This window comes from Nycticebus coucang, chromosome 13 (assembly GCF_027406575.1).
Source record: "Nycticebus coucang isolate mNycCou1 chromosome 13, mNycCou1.pri, whole genome shotgun sequence".
NCBI classification, from domain to species: Eukaryota; Metazoa; Chordata; class Mammalia; order Primates; family Lorisidae; genus Nycticebus; species Nycticebus coucang.
In genome coordinates this window covers 60,736,366-60,761,637 of record NC_069792.1, presented here as the reverse complement: position 1 = coordinate 60,761,637, position 25,272 = coordinate 60,736,366, and the positions used below count along the sequence as shown (strand labels likewise).

The window sequence follows — 25,272 nt, the reverse complement described above, 5'->3', positions numbered from 1 at the left end:
TGTGGGTGGGGGGTGGATGTCAATAATGGGAGAGGCTGTAAATGTGTGGGGGCAGGGAGTGCATGAGAATCTCTGTACCTTACTCATAGTTTTGCTGTGAATCTAAAACCGTTCTAAAAAATAAATTCTGTTTAAAAATAATAAATGAGTAATTTGACAATATACTAAATACATACTGTGTAGAACTACTCTATTAATCAAAAACATGTAAGGAAGAAGGAGGTTATAGTTAAAGGAATTCAAAGTTTTTATAATACTCAAGGGGATGAGAATATTGATTAACTTTAGAATTTATTTCAAGAATGCATGATAAATTTATGGAGAAACTGGATCACACATATGTTGCTGGTGGAAATGTAAAATTGTCCAACGACTCTGGAAAATAGTTTGGCAGTGCTTTTTAAAACTAAAAATGGACTTGCCACACAACCGAGCAATTACACTTTTGGGCGTTTATCCCAGAGAATGAAGACATATTTCCATGTAGAATTTGTACACAAATGTTCATAGGAGCTTTGTTCATAATAGCCCCAAACTGGAAACTACTCAAATGTTATTCAATAAGTGAATAATTAAATAAACAGTGGTACACCCATACCATGGAATACTACTCAGCAATTAGAAGGAATGGTCCAACAACTTGGATGAACCTCAAGGAAATTATGTTTGGTGAAATAAAGTAAATTTCCAACTAGGGGTGAGGAACCTTCAGCCTTAAGGCAAAATATAGCCTTCTAGTTCCTTAAGTGTGGCCTTGACTGAATCCAAATTTTGCAGAATACATCCTTTTATTAAAATGGGTGCAGCAAAGGAAGATAAAGCTTTTCTTGCTTGCTTTAATGCTTAAAAAAGAAGATTCTTGAAATCAGAAAGTTGTGTAAGATGTTAACATTGAATGAGGATTATGGGAAAGGTACATGGGACCTACCTGTACATTCTTTGCAACCTACTATGAATCTATAGTTATTTCAAAATTAAAATTTAAAAAAAATAACAGTAATTAGTAAGAGAATGGAAATAAGATATATAATTTCCCAACCCAAAGATGAGGGGTAGGAAGGAAAAAAACAAACAAACCAAACTTAGCAAGCAAATTCTACTAGAATGTAGGAAAAGTAAAGTTGGGAAGCAAAGAAAAAGCCAGACAACTGCAAACACACACATAAAAAAATGGTAGAAATAATGAAAATATAATGATAATCACAATAAATGTAAATGGAAAAAAAATCCCCCTTGACAGAAAGTCTCAGAGTGTTTTTTTTTAATCCACTTATTTCCTGTGTATAAGATATCAACTAAAATGTAATGACACAGAAGTGTTGAAATTAAAGTAATGGAGGAACAGGAAATATCAAAAGAAAGTAGTTATATTAATATTAGATACAATAGACTTCAAAGCAAAAACATGGAGATTACAAGTCCATACATAATGATAAAAGGTATAAATAAGTGGGAAGAGAGAACAATCCTGAAGTTGTATACACCCAACATTATAGGCTTACAATATGTAACACAAAACTCAGTAAATTTAAAAGAAGAAAAAGTACAAGTCCATGTTTGTGATAGAATTTTAATATAGCTCCCTTGGCAATTGATAGATAAAGCAGTCCAAAATTTAGTAAGAGTATTGAAAATTTCAGCAATGCATTAATGCAGGTAGAATATATATAAAGGGTGTCCCAAAAGTCACCCATAAAGTCACCATATGTAGGGAAAATGGGAAATTATAGCTAAGTATACCTTCATTTACAAAATATTAATATAAAATTTTATAAAATATTCTGTACATGTTGGCCACCTCTTTATAAAATTTTGTAATGAATATAAAAATCTTACCTCAGCAATTAAGAACTTTCTTTTCAAGCATACATGCAACACTTAAAAAACTTGATCACACACTAACATTACTAAACAAGTTTTAATTTATACCATGTACTAGATCATAAAGAAAATATACACACAGCATATTTTCTGACTACAACTCAATGAAATTGTAAATAAATAACAAAGTAAGATACCTCATTTATTTTAAATTAAAGAAAAAAACTCTGAATGACTTAAGGCCGAGATAACAGGCCCTGATGAAAAATCATAGGATAATTAGAAAATATTTAAAACTCAATGACAATGATTGTACATGTCAAAACTATGCATGCAGCTGAAACAGAGTGTGCTTAGAGGAAAATGTATATTTTCACTTGCATATATTATTGTATGAGAAGAAAGGAGAAAGGCTAATGAGTTGAGTTCAAATAAGAAGATGAGAGAATAAGAAGTTCAAATAAGAAGAACTGAGTAATAATAAAAATCTAGGCATGAAAGAAATATATTTATATCAACTTCAGAAAAAAGTTACTTATCTCTGGGAGGGAGAAGAGACTGGAATAGAATTAGCTATGTTTGCAGCATTTTATCTCTTTGGGCCAAAAAAAAGAAAATTGTGTTTTTAAAATTATTTTCTGTGACAACTTTATTGAAATATAATTCACATACCATACACTTCATTCATTTAAAATTTACAGTTCATTGGTTTTTAGTATTTTCAAAGAATTTTGCAACTATCATGACAATTTCAGAACACTCTTTCCTTAAAATGATGTCCTCCCACAAGCACAACTCAGCTGTCATCCTCAAGCCTAAGTAAACCACTAATCTATTTTTTGTCTCTCTATATTTGCCTATTCTGGACATTTCGTATAAATGAGATAATAAAATATGTGATCTTTTGGTACTGGATTCTTCCACTTAGCATGAACTTTTAAAGTTTATCCAGTTCTATCATGTATCAGTATTTCATTCTTTTTATGGCAGAATAATATTCCCTTATATGAATATATCACATCTGTTTATGCTTTCATTAGTTGATGGCTGTTTGGGCCTTTTTGGCTTTGGGCTATTATGAATAATGGTGCTATGGATGTTTGCATACAAGTTTTTGTTTGGACATTTGTTTTCATTTCTCTTGGATATATACCTGGGAATGGAATAGCTGAGTCAAATGGAAATTCCATGAATAACTTTTTAAGAAATGGCCAGATTGTTTTCCAAAGGGGTTGCACCATTTTACCTCTCTACCAGCAGTGTTTGAGGGTTCCAATTTATCCACAACACATTCTTGCTAACATTTATTATTTTTTTACTTATAGCCATCTTACTCAATGTGCAATAGTATATCATTGTGGCTTTGACTTGCATTCCTTGATGACTAATAATGTTGACATATTTTCATGTGCTTATTGGACATTTTTTCTTCTTTGAAGAAATATCTACTCATCCTTTGGCCATTTTTAGTTGGGTTCTTTGTATTATTGAATTGTTTAAGGGTTCCTTATATATTCAGATTCAAGTCCCCATTGATAAATGATTTGCAAATATTTTATCTGTGGATCGTCCCTTCACTTTCTTGATAGTGTCCTTTAGCACAAAAGTTTTAATTTTAATGAAGTCCAATTTATCTATTTTTCCCTATTGCTGATGCTTTTGGTGTCATAGCTATCAGAGGCCATGGCCCAACCTAAGTCATAAAGCATTAACTCCTATGTTTTCCTCTAAGAGTTTTATAATTTGGCTCTCACATTTAGGTCTTTGATTATTTTGAATTAACTTCTGTATGATATATGATGTAAGGTCAGGGTCCAACTTCATTCTTTTGCAAGCGGCTATCCAGTTGTCTCAGCACCATTTGCTGCACAATTTGTTTTACAACTGCTTTGTCTCTATATTGACATGTAAATTTGTTATGCTAATTTTATATTTTCTATAGATTTAGAATGCTTCACAATTTAAAAAAAATATTGCTCTATAATAATTATGATATGATACAATTGTTTTCTAGTCACATGACACCAATAAAAATTAATGTGGCTCTTAAAAGAGACATAGAAAGTGGAAGACTTGGAGTTTCTATTCTGGGGCTCTGGCATTGATTCTTCATTAGCTAACTGTCTTCGAGCAAGTAACTTACTTCTCTGCTCTTTAGTTTCTCCATGTGTAAGATGAGGAGTTTGACTCATGGCCCATCCAGTTCTAAAATCCCTTCATTGTGTGTGGCTAGAGAAATTATCCTCTGTAATCATAGCCTTTTCCTGGACACTTTAAATCCTTTCTTCATCCCAAATATCACTATAAATTTTGTACTGGGAGTTAATATCACCATAATGGTGAGCATTATTGAAATATTCTTGGAAAAAGGAATCATTTCCTTGGTTTTTAGACAACATCATAAATTTATGAATCTATTTCAAGTGTTTTTAAATTCTATATTATTTTTTAGTGTGTGAGATAAGAAAGCAGCATCCTATAGTGCTTTTGAGTTTAAATTGATAATAAGAACAAATGGATTAATTGTACTGAATCTGTTTCTAAATAATATACTATGATAGCTGTTAATATTTAAAATAATAGACTATTTCTAATAGCCTGATTTACTAGTTTATTTAAATTAAATTAGTGAATTAACTAGTATTCAATAAATATCCCTTCCTTTCCTCCCACCTTAGTCTGTAATTACATATTTAATACCTAAGTTTTGGTGGCAAAGTCTTATTCATTTCCATTACTGAGGATGCAGAGATGCATATGGAATAAATAACAAGGCAAAACCCCAGCCCTTGATAATCTTCATTTAGTCTAAGAGAGAATAACACAGGAGCAGAATTATTGTCTTCTAGCAGCTGAAAGGTTGTCTGGTGGAAGAGAAAGCTGACTTAGTCTATAGCCCTAGGGAGAATAAGGGCTCATGAGTGCAATCTGTGGTAGACAGAAGACAGCTCCCTGGATGCACAAACTAACTGAGCTCTTTAATAACAAAATGATGGGAGCCCCATTTCTTAGTAGGCAATGATCCCCGGAGGAGTTCAAGCAAAAACTGATCTCTAAATACCAAAAGAACATGGGAAAATCACATATTAGATGCTAGAGTTCTTAATTTGCTATTCATGCATAGAATTCAGGGGAATGTGAATTTTGACAACCAAAAAAACCCACATCTGTATTTGCGCTCACCCCTGTCTGAAATTTACCATTTCTTTTGATTATGAATGTAGACTAGAAACTAGAGTAGTACTGATAGTATTTGTAGCTTTGTTACTAATAGAACCCACAGATCATTTTAGTTCACACGCTAGTTGCTGCAGTTATCCTGAAATACAGACATGCCTCATTTTATTTGGCTTCATGTTAATTGCACTTTGCACGTATTACACCTATTACAAATTGAAAGTTTGTGACAGCTTTGTTTCAAACAGGTCTATTGGTACCATTTAACCAATAGCATGTGCTCACTTCACATCTCTGTGTCACATGTTGGTAATTCTTAACAGTATTTCAAACCTTTCCATTATTATTTTATCCCTTATTGTGACTGTTTACTATGATCTTTCATGTTATTATTATAATTGTTTTGGAAAGTCATGAACCTCACTTATATAAGGCAATACACTTAGTTGATAAATGTATGTGTTCTGACTGCTCTACTGATTGGCCATTCCCCATCTCTCTTCCTTTCCTTGGGTCTTTCTATTCCCTGAAACACAACAATATTGAAATTAGGCCAATTAATAATCCTACCATGGCCTCTAAGTGTTCAAATGAAGGGAAGAGTTACACAACTCTCACCTTAGATCAAAAGCTAGAGATGATTAAGCCTAGTGAGGAAAGCATATCAAAATTCAAGATGGGTCAGAAGCTAGGACTTGTGTACCAAAGGGTCAGACAAGTTGTGAATGCAAAGAAAAAATTCTTGAAGGAAATTTAAAGTGCTACTCCCAGTGAACACACAGATGATAAGAAAGCAAAACATCCTTATTGCTGATATGGAGAAAGTCTTAGTGGTCCAGATAGAAGAACAAACCAGCCACAACATTAACTTAATCCAGAGCAAGGCCCTAACTATCTGAAATTCTGTGAAGGCTGAGAGAGATGTGGAAGCTGAGGAAGAGTTTGAAGCTAGCAGAAATTCGTTCATGAGGTGTAAGGAAAGAAGCCATCTCCATGACATACAAGTGCAAGGTCTGATGCACCATGTGCTGAGGTAGAAGCTGCAGCAGGTTATTCTGAAGATCAAGCTAAGATAACTGATGAAGGTCACTGTACTAAACAACAGATTTTTAATGTCAGTGAAACAATCTTCTACTGAAAAAAAGATGCCATCCAATACTTTCTTAACCAGAGAGAAGTCAATGGTTGGCCTCAAAGCTTTAAAAGACAGGCTGACTCTCTTGTTAGGGGCTACTGCAACTGATGACTTTAAGTTGAAGGCAATGCTCATTTACCATTCTGAAAATCCTAGATCCCTTTAGAATTATTCTAAATCTACTCTGTCTGTGCTTAAAAATACAAACAGATCCTGGATGACAGCACATCTGTTCATAGCATGGTTTACTGAATACTTTAAGCCCACTGTTGAAACTACTGCTCAGAAAAAAAGATTCCTTTCCAAATATTACTGCTCATTAACAATGCACCTGGTTACACAAGAGCTCAGATGGAGATGTACAAGGGGATGTTGTTTTCATGCCTAACACAGCATCCATTCTGCAGCTCATGGATCAATGAATAATTTGGACTCTCAAGTCTTATTATTTAAGGAATACGTTTTGCATTTGCGGTAGCTGCCATTACTCTGATGGATTTGGACAAAGTAAATTGAAAACCTTCTGGAAAGGATTCACCATTCTAAATGCCATTAAGAACATTTGTAATTCAAGAGAGGAGGTCAAAATATCCACCTTTACAGGAGTTTGAAAGAAGTTGATTCCAACCCTCATGGATGACTTTGAAGGGTCAAGACTTCAGTGAAGAAAGTAATTGTAGATTTGGTGAAAATAGCAAGAGAACTAAAATTAGAAGTGGAGCCTGAAGATGTGACTGAATTGCTGCAAACTCATGATAAAACTCAAACAGATGAGAAGTTCCTTTTTACGAATGAATAGAGTAAGTGATTTCTTGAGGTGGGAACTACTCCTGGTGAAAGAGACTGTGAACATTGTTGAAATGACAACAAAGGATCAGAATATTCCATAAACTTAGTTGATAAAGCAGTGGCAGGATTTGAGAGGGCTGACCCTAATTTTGAAAGGAGTTCTAGTGTGGGTAAAATGCTCTCAAACAGCATCGCATGCTACAGGGAAATGTACATGTGAAAGGAAGAATCCATCAATGTGGCACACTTCATTGTCTTTTTTTTTTTTTTTTTTACTTTTTTTATTAAATCATAACTGTATACAATGATATGATTATGGGGCATCATACACTCACTTCATAAACCATTTGACACATTTTTATCACAGCGGTTAACATAGCCTTTCCGGCGTTATCTCAGTTACTGTGCCAAAACATTTACATTCTACATTTACCAAGTTTCGCAAATACCCCTGTAATATGCACCACAGGTGTGATCCCACCGATTCCTCTCCCTCAACTCACCCCCCCCTTTCCCACTTCCCCCTATTGTTAAGTTGTAGCTGGGTTATAGCTTTCATGTGAGAGTTCCAAATTAGTTTCATAGTAGGGCTGTGTACATTGGGTATTTTTTCTTCCATTCTTGGGATACTTTACTAAGAAGAATATGTTCCAGCTCCATCCATGTAAACATGAAAGAGGTAAAGTCTCCATCTTTCTTTAAGGCTGCATAGTATTCCATGGTATACATATACCACAATTTATTAATCCATTCGTGGATCGATGGGCACTTGGGCTTTTTCCATGACTTAGCTATTATGAATTGGGCTGCAATAAACATTCTGGTACAAATATCTTTGTTATGTTGTGATTTTTGGTCTTCTGGGTATATGCCCAGCAGAGGAATTACAGGATTGAATGGCAGATCTATGATTCTCTCAATTGATGCAGAAAAAGCTTTTGATAATATCCAGCATCCCTTCATGATCAGAACACTCAAGAAAATTGGTCTAGAAGGGACTTTTCTTAAACTGACAGAGGCTATCTACAGCAAACCCACAGCCAATATCATATTGAATGGAGTTAAATTGGAATCATTTCCACTCAGATCAGGAACCAGACAAGGCTGCCCATTGTCTCCATTGCTTTTCAACATTGTAATGGAAGTTTTAGCCACCGCAATTAGGGAAGAAAAGGCGATCAAGGGTATCCATATAGGGTCAGAAGAGATCAAACTCTCGCTCTTCGCAGATGATATGATTGTGTATCTGGAAAACACTAGGGACTCTACTACAAAACTCCTAGAAGTGATCAAGGAATACAGCAGCGTCTCAGGTTACAAAATCAACATTCATAAATCGGTAGCCTTTATATACACCAACAACAGTCAAATTGAAAAAGCAGTTAAGGACTCTATCCCATTCACAGTAGTGCCAAAGAAGATGAAATATTTGGGAATTTACCTAACAAAAGACGTGAAAGATCTCTATAAAGAGAACTATGAAACTCTAAGAAAAGAAATAGCTGAAAATGTTAACAAATGGAAAAACATACCATGTTCATGGCTAGGAAGAATCAACATTATCAAAATGTCCATACTACCCAAAGCAATATATAATTTCAACGCACTCCCTATTAAAGCTCCACTGTCATATTTTAAAGATCTTGAAAAAACATTACTTCGTTTTATATGGAATCAGAAAAAACCTCGAATAGCCAAGACATTACTCAGAAATAAAAACAAAACAGGAGGAATCACACTACCAGACCTCAGACTTTACTACAAATCGATAGTGATCAAAACAGCATGGTATTGGCACAAAAACAGAGAAGTAGATATCTGGAATAGAATAGAGAACCAAGAGATGAATCCAGCTACTTACCGCTATTTGATTTTTGACAAGCCAATTAAAAACATTCAGTGGGGAAAAGATTCTCTATTTAACAAATGGTGCTGGGTGAACTGGCTGGCAACCTGCAGAAGACTGAAATTGGACCCACACCTTTCACCATTAACTAAGATAGACTCTCATTGGATTAAAGATTTAAACTTAAGACATGAAACTATAAAAATACTAGAGGAGAATGCAGGGAAAACCCTTGAAGAAATTGGTCTGGGTGAGTATTTCATGAGGAGAACCCCCCGGGCAATTGAAGCAGCTTCAAAAATACACTACTGGGACTTGATCAAACTAAAAAGCTTCTGCACAGCTAAGAATACAGTAAGCAGAGCAAGCAGACAGCCCTCAGAATGGGAGAAGATATTTGCAGGGTATAACTCTGACAAAGGTTTAATAACCAGAATCCACAGAGAACTCAAACGCATCAGCAAGAAAAAAACAAGGGATCCCATCGCAGGCTGGGCGAGGGATTTGAAGAGAAACTTCTCTGAAGAAGACAGGCGCACGGCCTTCAGACATATGAAAAAATGCTCATCATCTTTAATCATCAGAGAAATGCAAATCAAAACTACTTTGAGATATCATCTAACTCCAATGAGACTAGCCTATATCACAAAATCTCAAGACCAGAGATGTTGGCGTGGATGCGGAGAAAAGGGAACACTTCTGCACTGCTGGTGGGAATGCAAATTAATACATTCCTTTTGGAAAGATATATGGAGAACACACTTCATTGTCTTTAAGAAATCACCACAGCCACCCCAACCTTCAGCAACCACCACCCTGATCAGTCAGCAGCCATCAGCATTGAGGCAAAACACTCCACCAGTAAAAAGATTATGACTCACTGCAGGCTCAGATGATCATTAGCATTTTTTAACAATGATGTGTTTTTAAATTAAGAGATGTACTTTTTAAGACATAATATCAGTGCACATTTAATGACTATCGTGTAATGTAAACATAACATTCATATTCAGTGGGAAACTAAAACATTTTTGTGACTCACTTTATTGCAGTATTCACTTTATTATGGTGGTTTGGAGCCAAACAGTATCTCTGAGGTATGCCTATATAATGTTGCTAATCCTGCCGAGAACTCATTGTAGTTTATGGACTTGCCACCAGAACTTATTTTTTATCATGTTGATAAAGATGAGCATGTATCAGAAGAGTCCATCATAAGTTTTCAAGGAGAAATGCATTTAGGCATCCTTGGCTAGGTAAGCAACTGTAAGAAGGCCTCAGCTAAGGTGATAACCATCTTCACATTCTTTTTGAAAAGAAATTAGCATATTCAAATATCTCTTTGCCTGCTAGTTTCTGCATGGTGATTTAAATGCATCTGATTCATTCAGATATAGTTTATGGTTGTTCCTACTTTTGCTAATTATCTTACAATATTCAGAACTAGACTAAGACAGAAAAAAGGACAATCTTCTTTTCGTAGTTTCTTGGGATGTAAAGTTGAACTCCCACATGAGTTTTACCATTATTATTCAGTTGGGAGGAATGTGTGTACAACATTCTAAGTCTCTAAATTTTGGCCTCATGTAGATGCCAGGGAGTAAGGAGGTAACAAACTTCAAAGCTAATTCTAACTTCAGGAAGAATAAAGTCAATTTTATATTCAGGTCATTTTGAAATATAAATAGCTTTTATAATAAGCCATAAAGTCATAGGGGGGGAAATGATAGAAAGGGAATATCATAATATGAACTCTTTTACTGTATCATGATGGTTTAATTAAAAAGTTAAAATTGGCCTGGCATGGTAGCTCACACTTGTATTTCTAGCACTGTGGGAGCCCAAGGCAGAAGCATCCCTTGAGGCCAGGAATTTGAGATCAGACAGGGCAAAATAGTGAGAGGGCTGACCCTAATCTCCACAAAAAAAAAGTTTTAAAAATTAGCTGAACATGGTGATGTGCCCTTGTAGTCCCAGCTACTCAGGAGGCGGAGGCAAGATGATCACTTGAGCCCAAGAGTTTAAGGCCACAGTGAACTATGATTGTGCCACTGCACTCCAGCCTGGGCAATATAGTGAGACCCTGTCTCCAAAAATAAATAAATAAATAGTTAATAAGCTAGTATATTGGCATCACTGATTAGAAAATATAGAATACAACTTCTAGTTCTACCTAAATCTGTAAGTCATTTCCTGAGAAAAGGAAATGTTATGGATTTGTATCTCTGATTCTATAGCCAGAGTTCAAGATCAGCTGAGCAAGAACAAGACCCTGTCTCTACTAAAAATAGAAAAATTAGCCAGGCATTGTGGTGGGGACCTGTAGTCCTAGCTTCTTGGGAGGCCGGGGCAAGAGGATCCCTTTAGCCCAAGAGTTTGTGTTTGCTGTGAATTATGACGCCGTGGCTCTCCAGCCAGGGTGACAGAGTAAGATTCTGTCTCCCCCCAAAAAACAAAAAAAATTTTTTTTTAATTATTAATGGTAGTTTCTATCTTTCCTATATGACAAACACTATAAAATCATTTATATTTTATAAGTATTCTATAAATTCATTGGATTTGGAAGACATCATTGAAAATACAATGAACATTTACAATAGAGCGCTGTGAAGATGGTGCACACACCCTGATCCAAAAAGTCGGGAAGCAGGGAAACAGCGGTTGGCAGTTGTGTTTTTTTTTTTTAAAGGAACCATTTAAATGATTGTTTAGACATTTTACATAAAGAAAAGACAACTTCATGGGTGGCGCCTGTGGCTCAGTCGGTAAGGTGCCAGCCCCATATACCGAGGGTGGCGGGTTCAAACCCGGCCCCAACTAAATTGCAACCAAAAAATAGCCGGGCGTTGTGGCGGGCGCCTGTAGTCCCAGCTACTCGGGAGGCTGAGGCAAGAGAATAGCTTAAGCCCAGGAGTTGGAGGTTGCTGTGAGCTGTGTGATGCCACGGCACTCTAGGGCCATAAAGTTAGACTCTGTCTCTACAAAAAAAAAAAAAGAAAAGATAACTTCGTTGTTATTTCTTCATATCACCTTCGCCCATCGCTTTGGGTATTTCCTGTGTTGAGTCTTGCTTTCCTACACATGCCCTCACTCAGGAAGGGCTTCCCTAAATGCCTTAAGGTCCACTCTCCATCCCACAACTGAGACAGCAGAAAGCTGACGAGGAGAATGCCTCTGCAGGGTCACTTCCAGTGAGTACGTGGGGGAGACAGATCTCCTGACTTGAGGAACAGTGCTTTTTTAAGTGACTCTTAAAATAGCTTGCTGCCCCTATGCCAGAGTAACCCTTGGCAAAACGGGCCACCTCTTTTTTTTTGTAATTCCTTTTTCTCAGCATCAAGTCTTCACGTTATCCCCACTCCATTTCCCATCTTTTTAGCCAGCCTCTGTTTCTTCTTGTTGAATAACAAATTGCCCCAAAGCTTATTAGCTTAAAATTATAACCATTTATGAGTGCTTTTGAATCAGTTGGTCAGCTGGTGTTCAGTGATGTGGTCAGGCTTGGCTGAGTTCAGCTGGGCTCACTGCCTCTGCAGTCAGCTGCGTGTCAGCCGAGAGCTGGCAGGTTTAGGGATTGCCCTGGTCTTGGGTCAGCCATTGACTGTTGGTGAGGCTGCAGACACTAAGCCAACAAGGTTGCTTGGGTCCCCATCTGTCATCAGCTAGCAGGCTAGCCTGGGGCTGTTCTCAAGAACTTTCTAAAAGAATAACCATGTGGTACCTTTTGAGGCCTAGTCCTGGAACTCACCCCTTCACTGCATTGTAATCCCTTAACCAGCCTGAATTCAAGGGGCAGAGAAATCCACTGTACCTTATAACAGGAGGAGGTCCGAGGCTACTTGGCCAAGGGTAGAGCTGTAGGGAGGAGTGAGTAATTGTGTTCAGCTTTTGTACTTTTGTCCAGTAATTGTGTTCACACTCAGCTTTCAATGAATTTCTCTGGAACATTTATATTAAGATATAAAAATTAATAGTTTATACCTTTCCAGGAATATCTGCTTTAGGAAAAAATACTATGATAAGAAAATACATATGTATATGTATATATGTATATACATATATATGTAAATGTATATACTCTGTCTCTAATACATATATATTAGAGACAGAGTCTCAGGCTATCGCCCTGGCTAGAGTGCCATGGCATCATCGTAGCTCACAGTCAACCTCAAACTCTTGGGCTCAAGTAAGCCTCCTGCCGTAGCCTGGGAATATAGGCGCCCACCACAACACCCTGCTAGTTTTTTGAGACGGGGTTTCACTCTTGCTTAGGCTGGTCTCAAACTCCTGAGCTCAAGCAATCCCCTAATCTCGGCCTCCCAGAGTGCTAGGATTATAGGTGTGAGCCACCGCACCAGGCTCCCAAAATATTTTAATTTAAAGAAATGATGGCATAATGCTGATTTTTAACCCTTCACTTTTCCTTACTTCTTCAAATTAAAGCACATTCCGACTTCCTCTGCCAGTAATTTTTTTCATTGCCATGGAATGTACACAATATAACATTTTACCATTTTAACCTTCTTTAAGAGTATAGTTCTGGGGCACAAAATTCATTCTTATTGTGCAACCCTCACCACATTCATCTCTAGAACTTTTTCATCTATCCCAGCTTTATTTACACCCATTAAATACTAACTCTCCACTTTCTCCACTCTCCACAATGGCGACCGCCTTTCTACTCTTTATCTCTGTGAACTTGACTACCTTAGGTACCGTATGTAAGAGACATTATATACTATTTGTCCTTCTGTGACTGGCTTACTTCACTTAGCATAATGTCCTGCAAAGTTTTATGCATTTTATAGACTATTTCAAAATTTCCTTCCTTTTAAGGCTGAATAATATTCCATCATATGCAGGCGTATGCCACATTTGTTTATCCATTCATCTGTTGATGAACACTTGGGTTCCTTCCATCTTTTGGCCATTATGAATAATACTGTCATGGACATGAGTATACAAATTCACGTGCTTGCTTTCAGTTCTTTTAGATGTGTATATATACCAAGAGGTAGAATTGCTGGGCCATATGACGATTCTGGGTTTAATTTTTTGAGGAACCTCCATGCTATTTTCTACTGACTGTACCATTTTGCATTCCCACCAGCAATACGCAAGAGTTCCCATTTATCTATGGTTCTCACCAATACTTGTTGTTATCTGATTTGGGGTTTTTGTTGCTGTTAAAAGTACAGCCATTCTGATGAATGTGAAATGGTTAACTCGCTGTGGTTTGGATTTGCATTATCCTCATAAGTAGTGATGTCGAGCATGTTTGCATGTGTTTACTGGCCCATTCATGTCTTCTTTAGAGAAACAACTATTCAAGTCTTTTGCCCAATTTTTTTAAATTTCAGATTATTATGAGGGTACAAATGATTAGGTTACAGTGTTTGCATTTGTTAGGTAAGGTCCCCGTTGTAGTTGTGCCACTGGGAGGTGTGCCATATACCCTTACATTGTGCCCATTAGGTGGGGACACACTGATCCCCTCTTTCCTCCTTTCTCTCTTCTCCCTCCTCTCTCCTTCCCCCAATTTGAATTAAATTGAATTTTTCTCTTGTGTGAGTGTGTATTTTTTGCCCGGTTTTTAATCAGGTTGTTTATTTTTCATGTTGACTTGTAGGCATTCTTTAAGTATTCTGGATATCACTCCCTCATCAGATATATGATTTGCAAATACTTTTTTCCCATTTTGTGGGTTGCCTTTTTTACTCTTTTGATAATGTCCTTTGATGCACAAAAGTTTTTAATCTCAGCAAAGTATAACTTACCTGTTTTTTCTTTTGTTACCTGTGCTTTGGTGTCATATCCAACAAATCATTGCCAAATCCTGCCATCAATTTTTAAACATCCAACTAGATTATTTTTGAATAATCCATGCCATTTAAACTGCTCAGTGAATGACTTAAAGAATTTTAGAGTAAGTTATTTTGGCTGAGTGCAGTGGCTAACACCTATAATCCTAGTACTATAGGAGGCCGAGGCAAGTGGGTTCCTTGAACTCAGTATTTTGAGAACAGCCTAAGCAAAAGCGAGACCCCATCTCTACTAAAAATAAAAAAAATTAGCCAGGTGCTGTGGCAGGCACCTGTATTACCAGCAATTTTGGGAAGCTGAGGCATATAAGGATTGCTTAGGCCCAGGAATTTGAGGTTGCTGTGAGCTATGATGCCATGGCAGAGACTCTGTCTCAGAGAATACAAAATAAAATTAAATTAAAATAAAGTAAGTTATTTCTATTCAACAATTTACTTCTATAATTATGAGAGATTATCATAAATATCAACTCAATGCCAAATTTCTTCTGAATTTTTATTTTCTTTATTACTGCCAAGTGCATCAGATTATAAATAGAAAGCATGGAAATAGCATATTGTATTGTGATACAATTGTTTCCTCATGAGGAATACTGTTCAAAATTATTGCCAAGTGTCTTTATTAGGAAAAGAAAATTCTCAACTGATTAAAGACCATGGATATTATATATCAACTATAAAAGAAGTTTTCAACTTTTAAAAATTACTGAATTTCACCTTAGCACTTATAATAAAGCTCTAAAAACTTCAAAGACATTTTGCATTCTGAAAAAGGTCCTTTGTGGTTACAATATTCATTTGAAATTCAAATAGCTCCTTGGAATTTGAAGCTAGCTAAAAGTTATATACTGTAGAATAAGAGAGGGAAGTTCTTTACATCATTGCTAATTTATACTAATAAAAAAGATTATACCTTTGGACCCAGACGGGAGCAGTAATGCATCTTTTGAAATCATCAAATAACACACGAGCTATCTATGATAAACATCTTGGACAACATGTAAGAACTTATTTTTTAACCTCTGTAGTTCTTGTTTTAGACCACTGTAAACTTTTTCAAGCAAGTATTTATTAAGTTCCTAATTTATATAGTAGATTATGTAGAAGACCCAACAAAAAGAAGCATAAAAACCTGGTTCTCTATACTGAAAAAATTTGCCTTCTGTTTGTAAAACCTAATGACATGCATGATAATAGAAAAGAAGAAATAAAGGAGGTTTATCCTGTGGAGTCTGAGGAAGTAAAGATGGGCTGAAGTGGTCTGAGGCCTCAAGGAGGAGGCCTTCTGCAGACAGGAGGCTGAGGGATGATTGGAATAGGTTGAGGAAAAAACCAAGTGGCATGAGCCAATGTCACGTCTCAGGGGAGGATGATGCGTGCTGGTTACCTGAGGTGGAGCACATCACACGTGTTATCAATCATTAAATGGCCAGGTTGAGGACAAATTGTGGAGAGCTGGTCTAGTAGTCTCATGGTTGATAAATTAATAGTTGATTGTAGGGAGACAGTGTGGGTTCTTAACTAGGAGAGCAGTGAGAAAATTTAGTCTACCTCCAGGGTAGATCATAGAACTTTAGAGGTAAAGCAATTTCTGGACACCTCTAATCCAACCTCACTGGGGCCAGGGAAGTGAAGTGACTTGCTCAAGATCACCCAATTAGAAAACAGCAGATCTCTGTCTCAGATGTATCCTTTACTTCCAGTGATCTTTCTCTCACACCACAGTCCTCTAGAATATACTAAGAGAAAAGAAAATAGACAGAAAGGATGAATCAGAAGCAGCATCTTTGTGGGGGAAAAGTCAGAACCTGATAACTGTTTTCGTTATTTTAGTGAATGAGGCAGACAAACATTTAGAGAAATCAGGAAAGGACTGAGTGATTTCTAAAGAATAAAATTTGATGAAAGGAAAAAACTAAAGTAAACCGATTGATACCTCAAACCCACCCTTGCCAATCAATGCTAGTAAAGCTGAATGAATGAACACATCAACCTTAATTTGCCTTTTTTTTTTTTTTTTTGTCAGTACAAGTACTATTTAAAATAGCATTTAAAGAAAACATTTTCTTTTACAGATTCACCTTTTGGGAGTTTTGCTGGCCATTTTAGGAAATTTGGTAATAAGCATTTCCCTCAATATTCAGGTAAGAAGAAGCTTACTTTTCTAACTCTGTAGTTTGATCTGTGGATACGTGATGAGCACTTTTGCCTTTGTGCCTCTTTCCTCTAAAAAAATTATTTTAAAATTATATTATATGACCTCATTTGTATAAAAACAGATACAATTCAGGCTGGATTGCATTCATTTTTGTCTTTTTCTTCTGATTTTAAAAGAAATTAAATGTTTTCTTGAGCCCCCTAGATGAGGTGCCTACTGTGTCTAATGGATACATTGCCCTGGTTTATGGCACTTTGATTTTTTTCACAGCCGTCACCCCCAGATGGGACACAAATTTTGTTTTTAGAAGCAGTTCAAAAGAGCAGGGTTCTTTCCTTTCTTTCAAATACTGTTAAAGCTGTCAGTGCAGACTAAACGTCTTAAAGAAAGAATAAACACTATAAAGCAGGAACTTTAACTGAAGTGTGAGTTAGAAACCTGAATGAATTGCTGATTTGATAAACTAAAAACCACAAAAAAAAACAACTGAATGAAATATTACTTTAAACCAGATCAAGAATTAAATCAAAAATTTTAAATCAATGAATCACTTCTAAACAGAATCACCAGCGTAATCTCTAAAACTATTGAATCAAAATAAACCTGAACATCACAGTACCGTCCAGAATATGTGGTAGTCCACTCTTATCTTTGGGGGATGTCCCAAGACCCCCAGTGGTTGCCTGAGACCATGATAATACCAAATCCTCTACGATGTATGCTATGGGTTTTCTAATACATATGTACCTATGTTAAATTTAATTTACAAATTAGGCACAGTACGAGATTAAAAACAAAAACTCATAATAAAATAGAAAGTTAAGTAAAAATAAGGGTTTTATGAACACAAGCACCAATCTGATCATCAAGATGGCTGGCTACCAAGTGACTAAGGGGCTGGTGGCTGCAGTGTGGGTACGCTGAACAAAAGGAGGACTACATCCTGGGCAGGACAGAGCAGGGTGGCATGAGATTTCATCACACTGTTCAGAATAGTGTGTGATTTAAAATTTATAAATTGTTTATTTCTGGAATTTTCCATTTAATATTTTCCCCCTTTGAGTAACTGAAACCACAGAAAGTCAAACTGTGGATAAGGGGTGACTACTAGATTATTTCATACAAATCCTTGCTAGAAAATTACCTACTGCAAATTTCAATAATCACAAAGAAATAATGTTGTAGCTCTTTTAAAATTTGTCTGGCCCATTTTCCAGAAGATGCCCATAAAAAAACAATAAAATAAATTTTCAAAAATAAACATATTTATTACTTGAAAGGAAGGCAAAAATAAACCATTGTATTTTTAAAAAGGAATTCAAAGAATACAGAAGGAAAAAGTGAAATCCCCCATATTTCTCAAAAGTAAGCACTGTTAATTAGGCATTTTCCTGCAATTTGATTTCTGTGTATAAACAGCATTAAGATATTTGGGGGATGTTCCAAAAAGCATAAAACCATCCCCCCCCCTTTTTTTTATTAAATCATAGCTGTGCACATTAATGCAATCATGGGGCACCATATGCTGGTTTTATAAACCGTTTCACACCTTTTCACCATACTGGTTAACATAGACTTCCTGGCACATCCAGGTTCTGGCAATCGCGCATGCGCATCCACTCTGAACAAGGGTGCTGCTGTCTCCCCACGGAACTGTCCTCTTCTGTATAAATTTTGTCATGTTCTAGTGAAATTCTTCCAGAGATTTGCATTAGGAAGGCATTGCTTTTAAAATCCACAGGCACAAGAACTTAAAGAGCAACAGGAAGTGAAAGGAAAATTAGGGCAAGGAAACAGATAAAAGAAATCACTCATGAGGAAGAATCAGCACAAAACTCCAGGCAACATGAAGAACCAGCCCAGAACAACCCCGCCAAGGGACCATGAGGTAGCTACTGCAGAGGATTCCACCTATAAAGAAATGTTAGGAATGACAGAAAGGGAATTTAGAATACACATGTTGAAAACAATGAAAGAAATGATGGAAACAATGAAGGAAACTGCTAATAAAGTGGAAAATAACCAAAAGGAAATCCAAAAACAGAATCAAATAAGAGATGAACGATATGAAGAATAGAAAAAGGATATAGCAGAGCTGAAGGAACTGAAACAATCAATTAAGGAACTGAAAGATGCAATGGAAAAGTATCAGCAACAGGTTAGACCATGCAGAAGAAAGAATTTCAGAGGTAGAAGACAAAGTTCTTGAGATAACTCAGATAGTAAAAGAGGCAGAAAAGAAGACAGAGAAAGCAGAACATTCACTGTCAGAATTATGGGACTTTAAGCAGCGTTCCAACATACGAGTTATAGAAATTCCAGAAGGGGAAGAAGAATGCCCCAGAGGAATGGAAGCCATACTAGAGAATATTATAAAAGAAAATTTCCCAAATATCACCAAAGATTCTGACACACTGCTTTCAGAGGGATATCGGATGACAGGTCGCCTCAACTCTAACCGAGATTCTCCAAGACACATTGTGATGAACCTGTCCCAAGTCAAGACAAAAGAAAAGATTCTGCAAGCTGCCAGGAGTAAGCGCCAGTTGACCTACAGGGGCAAATCCATCATAGTGACCGCAGACATCTCTAATGAAACTTTCCAAGCAAGAAGACAACGGTCATCCACCTTTAATCTACTTAAACAGAACAATTTACAGCCCAGAATTCTGTACCCTGCTAAGCTAAGCTTAAAAATTGATGGAGAAATCAAATCATTTCCGGATATACGAACATTGAGGAAATTCGCCACAACAAGACCAGCTCTACAGGAAATACTTCAACCTGTTCTGCACACTGACCACCACAATGGATCAGCAGCAAAGTAAGAACTCAGAAATTAAAGGACAGAACCTAACCTCCACACTGATGCAAAACATAAAACTAAGCAATGGACTCTCACAAAATAAGACGAATAGAATACTACCACACTTATCAATTATCTCAGTAAATGTTAATGGCTTAAATTCCCCACTGCATAGACATAGATTGGCTGACTGGATTAAAAAACACAAGCCATCCATTTGCTGTCTGCAAGAAACACACCTGGCTTCAAAAGACAAATTAAAGCTCCGAGTCCAGGGTTGCAAGACAATTTTTCAGGCAAACAGAATTCAGAAGAAAAGAGGAGTTGCAATCTTATTTTCAGATGCATGTGGATTTAAAGCAACTAAAGTCAAAAAAGACAAAGATGGTCACTTTATATTCGTCAAGGGAAAAATGCAATAAGAAGACATTTCAATTCTAAATATCTATGCACCCAATTTAAATGCTCCCAGATTCTTGAAACAGACCTTACTCAGTCTGAGCAATACTATCTGATAATACCATCATAACAGGGGACTTTAACACACCTCTTACAGAACTGGACAGATCCTCAAAACAGAAATTAAACAAAGATATAAGAGATTTAAATAAGATCCTAGAACAACTGTGCTTGATAGATGCATATAGAACACTCCACCCCAAAGATAAAGAATATACATTCTTCTCATCACCCCATGGAACATTCTCCAAAATTGATCATATCCTGGGACACAAAACAAATATCAACAGAATCAAAAGAATTGAAATTTTACCTTGTATCTTCTCAGACCATAAGGCACTAAAGGTGGAACTCAACTCTAACAAAAGTGCTCGACCCCACCCAAAGGCATGGAAATTAAACAATCTTCTTTTGAAAAACATATGGGGGCAGGAACAAATAAAACAGGAAATCATTAACTTCCTTGAACATAACAACAATGAAGACACAAGCTACCAAAACCTCTGAGATACTGCAAAAGCAGTTTTGAGAGGAAAATTCATCGCTTTAGATGCCTACGTTCGAAAAACAGAAAGAGAGCGCATCAACAATCTCACAAGAGATCTTATGGAATTGGAAAAAGAAGAACAATCTAAGCCTAAACTCAGTAGAAGAAAAAAAATATCCAAAATCAAATCAGACATCAATGAAATTGAAAACAAAAGAATCATTCAGAAAATTAATGAAACAAGGAGTTGGCTTTTTGAAAAAATAAACAAAATAGATAAACCATTGGCCAGACTAATGAGGAATAGAAAAGTAAAATCTCTAGTAACCTCAATCAGAAATGATAAAGGGGAAATAACAACTGATCCCACAGAGATACAAGAGATCATCTCTGAATACTACCAGAAACTCTATGCACAGAAATTTGACAATGTGAAAGAAATGGATCAATATTTGGAATCACACCCGCTCCCTAGACTTAGCCAGGAAGAAATAGAGCTCCTGAACAGACCAATTTCAAGCACTGAGATCAAAGAAACAATAAAAAATCTTCCAACCAAAAAATGCCCTGGTCCAGATGGCTTCACTCCAGAATTCTATCAAACCTTCAAGGAAGAGCTTATTCCTGTACTGCAGAAATTATTCCAAAAAATTGAGGAAGAAGGAATCTTCCCCAACACATTCTATGAAGCAAACATCAACCTGATACCAAAACCAGGAAAAGACCCAACCAAAAAGGAGAATTTCAGACCAATCTCACTCATGAATATAGATGCAAAAATTCTCAACAAAATCCTAGCCAATAGATTACAGCTTATCATCAAAAAAGTCATCCATCATGATCAAGTAGGCTTCATCCCAGGGATGCAACGCTGGTTTAACATACGCAAGTCCATAAACGTTATCCACCATATTAACAGAGGCAAAAATAAAGATCACATGATCCTCTCAATAGATGCAGAAAAAGCATTTGATAAAATCCAGCATCCTTTTCTAATTAGAACACTGAAGAGTATAGGCATAGGTGGCACATTTCTGAAACTGATTGAAGCTATCTATGACAAACTCACAGCCAATATTTTACTGAATGGAGTAAAACTCAAAGCTTTTCCTCTTAGAACTGGAACCAGACAAGGTTGTCCTCTGTCACCTTTACTATTAACATAGTGCTGGAAGTTCTAGCCAATACAATTAGGCAAGACAAGGAAATCAAGGGAATCCAAATGGGAGCAGAGGAGGTCAAACTCTCCCTCTTTGCTGATGACATGATCTTATACTTAGAGAACCTCAAAGACTCAACCACAAGACTCCTAGAAGTCATCAAAAGATACAGTAATGTTTCAGGATATAAAATCAATGTCCACAAGTCAGTAGCCTTTGTATACACCAATAACAGTCAAGATGAGAAGCTAATTAAGGACACAACTCCCTTCACCATAGTCTCAAAGAAAATGAAATACCTAGGAATATACCTAACGAAGGAGGTGAAGGACCTTTATAAAGAAAACTATGAAATCCTCAGAAAGGAAATAGCAGAGGATATTAACAAATGGATGAACATACCATGCTCATGGACGGGAAGAATCAACATTGCTAAAATGTCTATACTTCCCAAAGCAATCTACCTATTCAATGCCATTCCTATCAAAATACCAACATCATACTTTCAAGATTTGGAAAAAAATGATGGTGCGTTTTGTATGGAACTGGAAAAAAACCCGTATAGCTAAGGTAGTACTTTGTACTACCCAAAATAAAGCTGGAGGCATCAGCATACCAGATTTTAGTCTGCACTACAAAGCCATAGTGCTCAAGACAGCATGGTACTGGCACAAAAACAGAGACATAGACACTTGGAATCGAATTCAAAACCAAGAAATGAAACTAACATCTTACAACCACCTAATCTTCGATAAACCAAACAAGAACATACCTTGGGGGAAAGACTCCCTATTCAATAAATGGTGTTGGGAGAACTGGATGTCTACATGTAAAAGACTGAAACTGGACCCACACCTTTCCCCACTCACAAAAATTGATTCAAGATGGATAAAGGACTTAAATTTAAGGCATGAAACAATAAAAATCCTCCAAGAAACCATAGGAAAAACACCGGAAGATATTGGCCTGGGGAAAGACTTCATGAAGAAGACTGCCATGGCAATTGCAACAATAAAAATAAACAAATGGGACGTCATTAAACTGAAAAGCTTCTGTACAGCTAAGGAGACAATAACCAAAGCAAAGAGACAACCTACACAATGGGAAAGGATATTTGCATATTTTCAATCAGACAAAAGCTTGATAACTAGGATCTATAGAGAACTCAAATTAATCCACATGAAAAAAGCCAACAATCCCATATATCAATGGGCAAGAGACATGAATAGAACTTTCTCTAAAGATGACATACAAATGGCTAACAAACACATGAAAAAATGTTCATCATCTCTATATATTAGAGAAATGCTAATCAAAACAACCCTGAGATCTAACCCCAGTGAGAATGGCCCACATCACAAAATCTCAAAACTGCAGATGCTGGCGTGGATGTGGAGAGAAGGGAACACTTTTACGCTGTTGGTGGGACTGCAAACTAGTACAACCTTTCTGGAAGGAAGTATGGAGAAACCTCAAAACACTCAAGCTAGACCTCCCATTTGATCCTGCAATCCCATTACTGGGCATCTACCCAGAAGGAAAAAAATCCTTTTATCATAAGGACACTTGTACTAGACTGTTTATTGCAGCTCAATTTACAATTGCCAAAATGTTGAAACAGCCTAAATGCCCACCAACCCAGGAATGGATTAACAAGCTGTGGTATATGTATACCATGGAATACTATTCAGCCATTAAAAAAAATGGAGACTTTACATCCTTCGTATTAACTTGGATGGAAGTGGAAGACATTATTCTTAGTAAAACATCACAAGAATGGAGAAGCATGAATCCTATTTACTCAATTTTGATATGAGGACAATTAATGACAATTAAGGTTATGAGGGGGAAGCAGAAAGAGGGATGGAGGGAGGGGGGTGGGGCCTTGGTGTGTGTCACACTTTATGGGGGCAAGACATGATTGGAAGAGGGACTTTACCTAACAATTGCAATCAGTGTAACCTGGGTTATTATACCCTCAATGAATCCCCAAGAATAAAAATAAATAAATAAATAAAAGAAAATAGCTATATAAAAAAAAAAAAAAAAAACATAGACTTCCTGGCATTTTCTTAGTTATTGTGTTAAGACATTTACATTCTACATTTACTAAGTTTCACATATACCCTTGTAAGATGCACCGCAGGTGTAATCTCAACAATCACCCTCCCTCTGACCACCTCCCACCTCCCTCCCCACCCTCTCCCCCTTCCCCCTATTCTTAGGTTATAACTGTTATAGTTTTCATGTGAAAGCCATAAATTAGTTTCATAGTAGGGCTCAGTACATTGGATACTTTTTCTTCCATTCTTGAGATACTTTACTAAGATGAATATGTTCTAGCTCCAGCCATGTAAACACGAAAGAGGTAAAGTCTCAATCTTTCTTTAAGGCTACATAATATTCCACAGTGTACATATACTACAATTTATTAATCCATTTGTGGATCGATGGGTGCTTGGGCTTTTTCCATGAATTAGCAATTATGAATTGGGCTACAGTAAACATTCTGGTACAAATATCTTTGTTATGATGTGATTTTTGGTGTTCTGGGTATATACCTAGTAGAGGAATTATAGGATTGAATGGCAGATCTATTTTTAGATCTCTAAGTGTTCTCCAAACATCTTTCCAAAAGGAATGTATTAATTTGCATTCCCACCAGCAGTGTAGAAGGGTCTCCTTTTCTCCACATCCATGCCAACATCTCTGGTGTTGGGATTTTCTGATATGGGCTAATCTTACTGGAGTTAGAGGATATCTCAAAGTAGTTTTGATTTGCATTTCCCTGATGATTAAAGACAATGAGCATTTTTTCGTATGTCTGTAGGCCCCGCGCCTGTCTTCTTCAGAAAAGTTTCTCTTCAAGTCCCTTGCCCAGCCTGCAATGCGATCACTTGTTCTTTTCTTGCTTATACATTTGAGTTCTCTGTGAATTCTGGTTATTTAAACCTTTGTCAGAGACATAACCTGCAAATATCTTCTCCCATTCTGAGGGCTGTCTGCTTGCTTTACTTACTGTGTTCTTGGCTGTGCAGAAGCTTTTTAGGTTGATCAGGTTCCAGTAGTATATTTTTGAAACTGCTAAATTGCCCTGGGGGTCCTCCTCAAAAAATACTTCCCCAGACCGATTTCTTCAATGGTTTTCCCTGCACTCTCTTCTAGTATTTTTTTTCTTTTTTTTTTATTGTTGGGGATTCATTGAGGATACAATAAGCCAGGTTACACTGATTGCAATTGTTAGGTAAAGTCCCTCTTACAGTCATGTCTTGCCCCCATAAAGTGTGACACACACCAAGGCCACACCCCCCTCCCTCCATCCCTCTTTCCGCTTCCCCCCCCCATAACCTTAATTGTCATTAATTGTCCTCATATCAAAATTGAGTACATGGGATTCATGCTTCTCCATTCTTGTGATGCTTTACTAAGAATAATGTCTTCCACTTCCATCCAAGTTAATACAAAGAATGTAAAGTCTCCATTTTTTTTAATGGCCGAATAGTATTCCATGGTATACATATACCACAGCTTGTTAATCCATTCCTGGGTTGGTGGGCATTTAGGCTGTTTCCACATTTTGGCAATTGTAAGTTGAGCTGCAATAAATAGTCT

At 36.7% G+C, this 25,272-nt stretch overlaps 1 protein-coding gene across 1 annotated transcript in view; it reads left to right on the top strand.

Moving 5' to 3' along the window:
• Positions 1 to 25,272, top strand: part of NIPAL2 (NIPA like domain containing 2) — a 123,485-nt gene that overhangs the window by 17,988 nt on the left and 80,225 nt on the right. The window contains exon 2 of the mRNA XM_053559385.1: positions 16,666 to 16,734. Within this exon, the coding sequence (XP_053415360.1) occupies positions 16,666 to 16,734 (69 nt within the window). The remainder of the gene's footprint in view (positions 1 to 16,665; positions 16,735 to 25,272) is intronic.